A 6408-nucleotide genomic window follows, 5' to 3' on the forward strand; every position below is an offset into this window, starting at 1 on the left:
ACACATACATACAAAAAAAGTGCACATTTTTAAAATAACTTGTGATGTTTTTTTGTTTGTTTGTTTGTTTGTTTGTTTTAGTTGTGTGGTCCTGCCGGTCGTGAGCCCATATAACGCAGCGCCACCTGCTGGTGTGGGGGAAGAGGTGTCATTAGTTTTGAATGAACACACTGACGTTTCTTTGTGTTCGTGTTTGTTTGCGGCAGGTCGGCTCGTTCCAGCTCTTCGTAGACGGGTATAAAGACGCTGATTTCTGGTTGCGGCGTTTTGAGGCCGAACCGTTACCGGAAAACACGAACCGGCAGCTCCAGCTGCAGTTTGAACGACTGGTGGTGCTGGATTACATCATCCGCAACACAGGTGAACATGGCAGCCAAGCCGCTTTAACATACTGTGCAGGCATTCCTTCAGATTTGAGGATCTTCAGGCTTTTTAAAGGTGCAAACAGTTCATTTCTATGGACAAGGCGACATGAAGGAGGCAAACATACTAGAGTTGTTGTTGTTGCTTGGCTGCATTATTTAAATGTAATTATACTAACTAGAAATTTAAATAAATAAACAAGTGTAGTTACAAAGTGATAAATTTGACATTTATATATTTATATAGTTACAGTTCTACTTAAATTGTATTGACGGGTTTAATTTTGCACCTTTTTTTCCATCTGGTTTGATGCCAAACAGATAAAACAAGAAAGTTTATCCAATTTTAATCATAATAAATGAGGTCCTTTTCTGCTTATTGTGGTGCGTATTGTCCACTTGTTTCAAAGCACTGTAAGAAATAATGAATGTAAAATTACAGCATGAAAACCAACTCTTCCATACACTGAAGGTTCCTGAGCATCTGGCACAGCGGTTTCTGTTTTAGGGTCTAATAAGTGAATGATGTCGTGGTGTTTTTATGGTTCCTGCAGATCGAGGCAACGACAACTGGCTTATAAAATACGACTGTCCCATGGACATGTCAGGCAACAGGGTAAGATTTATTGATTGATTTGATTGATTTATTTACACCTTTGAAGTGACGCATTAAGCTTCCACTTACGGTCTCATTGTTCCTGTTTGTATGAAACCTGATGGGTCAGTCAGTATATTTACTTCAGTATGTTAATGTGTTGGCATAGTAAAGGAATAGTTTGGCGAAAAACCCAACTGCCGCAGTTTTCCAGATGCAGTGAGTCAGCCAAGACATGTTCTTTAGGTTCGTGCTGAAATCTACAAGGCTAAAGTTGCTAATAAACAGTAGAAGTCAATAGTCACCCAGATCGTTCACATTGGCTGCATCTCAGACTGCAGCACTAAGTAGTGTGTAAAAACAGTGCCCCGCGGTGCAGTATGTAAAGTGTAGAAGTGTGCGGTTTGGGACGCAGCCAAATGCAAAACGTCTCCCGCCCCGCGTTGATAAAGATGCCGCACACTTGTGCTTTAGGACACCGTATGGACTTACTGCGAGCTATAAAAGCAAAGAGAACCTCACTGCCACAGGCGGCTGTTTCAGACGGCTCTAGGGCTGATATTCACAAAACGATCGTCTGCAAAAGTTTGGGCGCCCCTGCTCAAATGCCGTTTTTGTTGCTCGTCTAAGTGAAAATGCGTGAACACGTCCTCTACAGAGAACACGCATATTTTAAAGCGCAGTTACTGTTTATTTACGGAGTTTAAAATGTGCCGTGTTGTTTTTTGTTTTTTTTTCTCTGCTCAATATATTAAACTCAGCAAATGCTTAGAACCTGTACGCTGAAAAGGCCATATCTGAGTATTGATTGGGAGCCCAAACTTCAGCATATGACACTTTATTTACGATGGTCATTGTCACTGAAACTGGTTTCTAGATTTGCATTTTGGTTTGTGAATAGACACTGTAGCCTATAGCTGCCCGTTAAGTTTGGCGACATAGCAAGATATTGTACATTTCTACAGTTCTAAAGTCGTACTGTGTCCTAAACATCAACAAGTCTGTGTGACCTTAATGCAGACCTGGCTGTGGTTTCAGAAGGTTGTAAGAAGTTTGGAGGATGTATTTACAGAAAGGACTTGGGTGACTGTTGGCGTTGTGTTTATTAGCAACATTGGCCTCGCAGCTCCGGTTCTAAAGTGAAGAAGAAACGTTTGGACTCCAAACGCTGATCATGTCTGAGCTGATCATCTCAATCTGGGGCAAGTGGAAAGCTGTGTAAATGGTTTAATATTAAGGATACGGAGTCCAGGAAACCTGTGTTTGTGTGCGTATCTTGCAGGACACTGACTGGGTGGTAGTAAAGGATCCCATCATTAAAATAGCAGCCATTGACAACGGCCTGGCCTTCCCTTTAAAACACCCTGACTCCTGGAGAGCCTGTACGTCTTTCACCTCACACACTCCTCACGTCTTACTGACCAGTAATAGAAATTAGGTGTTGGGAGAATTTTGGAAATGAGCTCAAATGGAAATGGCATTATAGAGTAATACCTCATTTAAAAAATAAATAAATAAATAAATAAAAATAGATGGATACACACACACACACACACACACACACACACACACACACACACACAGTCCAAGTGAAACTAAACTGCAAAAGCTAAATTCATTGTATTTGTGATGCTATCAGCCTGTGGTGTTGTAGCCCCACCCATTCATATTGAAGACACAGTAACACAAACGGCGAATTAATTCTAAGACATACTAACATGTTGGAAAATGGCCATGTAAAAATGAATTATGACCGTTTTTGGCACATAAAAATGTACAAGCGTCAAAAGTGGAATACAAGACAAGTCCAGCATATAAACCTTTAGACATTTCTATTTGTGTTTGTTACTGTATTTCCACTAAATGTTACTGTTGACTTGGTTCTTCACTGCAGATCCGTTTTACTGGGCGTGGCTGGCGCAGGCGAAGGTGCCGTTTTCTCAGGAGATCCGTGAGCTCGTTCTGCCCAAACTGTCTGACCCCAACTTCGTCAAAGATCTGGAGGAGGACCTCTATGAACTATTTAAGGTGCTAAATAAAAGCTCCCAACACTGCCTATTGATTGAGATGTGTATCAGGTATTGGGTCCGGTTAAAAGCTGGGAAGAATGAATGGCATTGGCTTCGATGAGTTAAAGGGAAATTCCACCAATTTCTGCGTAAGTCAGTGGTTGAGATGTAAACAAGGCCGTTCAGGGTGAATTGATTCAGCGTGGGGAAAGTTACTGGCTCAGATGTCCAGATCAGACTGGTGGTGATGGGAGCCAGGGGTCACAACGTCTACAGCGCATAGAGAAAGGGCCATTTTCAGATTTATCATTATTAGTTTTTTCTTTTCTTTCTTTCTTTTTTTTTATAACATGTAAAATCTGAGAAGACACGTTCAGGCTCACTTGTGGTTTTGGATAGTAAGTAAAACAGATATCAGTGTTGTGGTGACCCCTGGTTCCTATCAGCGCCACTGTGTAGAGATCAGAGTGTGCAGTGTTTTCTCCAGTAAACATCTCAACCACTAAATTTTTCAGAGATTTTGAGGAAATGGTGGAATCCGCCTTTAAATTCTGGCTGTTAATTTCATTGCTTTGCCTGTTCAAACACGAGAATATCGACAGGGCTATCTGAGTTTTATTGTAGACAGTAGTAATCACCTATGATTCTGATTGGAGGAGGTGAATCTAATATTAATGCCGAATTTCGGCCATCACTAGCGTTTATATGGGAATGAAACGGGATGAATCCGCTCTGGAACGGCGAGGTGGTGTCTGCTGACTTTGTTTACGTTTGTGTTTGTCTCCTACAGAAAGATCCAGGTTTTGACAGAGGGCAGTTCCACAAGCAGATCTCCGTGATGAGGGGACAGGTCAGTTACTGGCACCGTACTGTTGTTCCTCTCTGTCTGGGACAGAACCTTGTCTTCATTTTTTACTTTACGCTGCAAAAAATGACATCCTGTCAAGTGAAATGACCTCAGATCTAGTCGACCCATCTAATATTTACAACTTTGGGATGGTTTTGCACTTTTAATTACATTATCTATTTCTTTTGTAGACATTTCCGACCTGTTTTACATTATTTTATTAAGTAGAATGATCGGACTATCTGCCGATACTGCGAGATCATTTTACTAAACCTCTTCAACTCCTTCAAAGTGCTTCAAACCGCACTTCATGTTCTCCATAACGTTCATATTTCATGAGCTCCATTCAGAAGCTGGGCGTCGTGTGAGGCTGTAGCTCTTCTCTCCAGTCTAATAGACGGTGATGTCATTTTAAACCCTTATAATAAAAGAAGCTGAACTTTGTTTTTCTACTGAAAGTCGACCCGTTTTCCCCCAAATCTGGGCTCTAAACTATAAACAGACGGCGTCTGTTCAGTGATCTGCTCTGGAAACATCACTTTTAGAGAACAACACAAAGAGCGTCGGAGATTTTTGGCTCTCAGCAGTAAATTGTGAGCATAAAGCGATGTGTAGATCATAAAACACACGTTCTGTTAATTTGAGGGGGGAAAATAAATAATTAAATAAATAAAATAATTTGCATTTATTTCATGCAGTTACTGAATAATTTGATCATTTAAATCCAGGTGGACAAACCAAAATATACCCTGGAGAATAAGAGGTTAATAATATGACTTAAAATGAGTAAAAATGTATGGAAATAAAGTAAATAATCCTGTGATAATTTTACAACATCTCAACAGGGGGAATCTTAGACTTATTGACTATATTTAAGAAGTCTCTTGACAAGATACCTTTTTTTTGTTTGCTGTGTATTTGAACAAACCATCTGTCCTGAAAGTGTCGGTCACTTTGTGTGAACATTTCGTGATTTATTGACCAACACAAATGGTCAATAAAATGGTTTTTGATTAAAAAAAAAAAAGTCTGTTCCATTAAATCCCATTTGAAGCTAAGAGCCTTTTTCCTCCTCCTGTAAAATTAGTGTCGGTTCTGTGGGCCCTGATTGGTTCTTACTCAAATTAAGCTTGTATTTGTTTGTAGAGGAGGCCGCTACTACCTTGGGAAACTGTTCTAGATGTTTAGTCCCTTCTGACCCACACTGACCAACGCTGACTCTGGATTTAACTTCGTCACAGTTCATATATAAAGAGCTTCTCGTCTTTTCTCTCTCTCAGATTCTGAATCTGAGTCAGGCTCTGAAGGACGGAAAAACTCCGCTGCAGCTCGTCCAGATGCCCCCCGTCATCGTGGAGACGGCGCGGGCGCCGCAGCGCGCCAACACTGAGTCGTACACACAGAGTTTCCAGAGCAGACGGCCGTTCTTCACGTGGTGGTGAAGACCGCGGGGAGACCACCGCGGCGGCGCTGGACTGGATTTGACCGGCTGGATTCGTGGACAGATGACAGAAAATGAAGAGGAAGCTGGTGGAGGAGGCGCAGCAGAGCGTCGCTTCATTTAGATGTCTTTGTCTTCTAAATCAGTCGCTATCTGCTCCTGTTCACGGAGATAAAGGTACTATAGGAACCACTCGCTGCTCACAGCTCTGAGAAGGAGCTGCTCTACTGTAGACAGACGAGCGACGGACGTGATCAATCACGAGGCTGGAGGCGGCTTCCTGTTCGCCAGCTGCTTCTTACGAGTTTTCCGTTCCACCTTAAATGGCTGCACTTTAGCAACTCAGTTATTCCACCTTAAATGGTAGAGCAGTTACATTCAAATGGCACTATTAAATGTGGAAGAGCTAATGCTCTCTCTCTCTCTCTCTCTCTCTCTCTCGCTCTCTCGCGCTCTCTCTCTCTCGCTCTCTCTCTCTCGCTCTCTCTCTCTCGCTCTCTCTCTCTCTCTCTCTCGCGCTCTCTCTCTCGCTCTCTCTCTCGCTCGCTCTCTCTCGCTCTCTCTCGCGCTCTCTCTCTCTCTCTCTCTCTCTCTCTCTCTCTCTCTCTCTCTCCCTCGCTCTCACCCTCGTGCTCTCTCTCCCTCTCTCGTGCTCTCTGCTCTGCCCTCGCTCTCTCTCATCCTCACTTTCTCTTTCTCTCATCCTTGCTCACTCGCTCGCTCTCTCTCTCTCCTCACCCCCCAATTGTTTCTCTCCTCTTTCATTCTCTACAGCTACTGCATTTGCAACCATTTAAGGCTGAATGAAACATTTTCTTTTTTCTATATCTCTCTCTCATCTCTCTGTCCGTATCTCTCCTCTTTCATTCTGTACAAGTGCTGCACCATTTAAGGCGGAGTGGGAAATTCTCTCACCCCCTCATTCTTTTTTTTCTTTTCTATTTTGGTAAGGCATCTCTTTCCTAGTACTTACAGAACCCTACCTGGTGACATCCTGTCTGAATAAAAATAATGCGATCGAATGAGATCATCTCGCTAAGTCGTGGCCACGCATTAGGATCTCATTCCAATGCAACACATTATGTATATTCATACAGGATGTCACCAGCAGGGCTCCGTACTCTCGTTCTTCTCCCCCCCCCCGGTCCTTCTCC

General features: G+C 42.6%; 1 protein-coding gene across 1 annotated transcript in view; it reads left to right on the plus strand.

Moving 5' to 3' along the window:
• Positions 1–5740, plus strand: part of pi4k2a (phosphatidylinositol 4-kinase type 2 alpha) — a 17582-nt gene extending 11842 nt beyond the window's left edge. Inside the window, exons 4-9 of the mRNA XM_017712832.2 lie at positions 207–360; positions 917–978; positions 2240–2339; positions 2852–2985; positions 3757–3816; positions 5094–5740. Of these exons, the coding sequence (XP_017568321.2) occupies positions 207–360; positions 917–978; positions 2240–2339; positions 2852–2985; positions 3757–3816; positions 5094–5255 (672 nt within the window). The 3' untranslated portion in view covers positions 5256–5740. The remainder of the gene's footprint in view (positions 1–206; positions 361–916; positions 979–2239; positions 2340–2851; positions 2986–3756; positions 3817–5093) is intronic.
• The last annotated feature ends 668 nt before the right edge of the window (positions 5741–6408 follow it).

Source organism: Pygocentrus nattereri, chromosome 12, assembly GCF_015220715.1.
Source record: "Pygocentrus nattereri isolate fPygNat1 chromosome 12, fPygNat1.pri, whole genome shotgun sequence".
In the NCBI taxonomy this organism is placed as follows: Eukaryota; Metazoa; Chordata; class Actinopteri; order Characiformes; family Serrasalmidae; genus Pygocentrus; species Pygocentrus nattereri.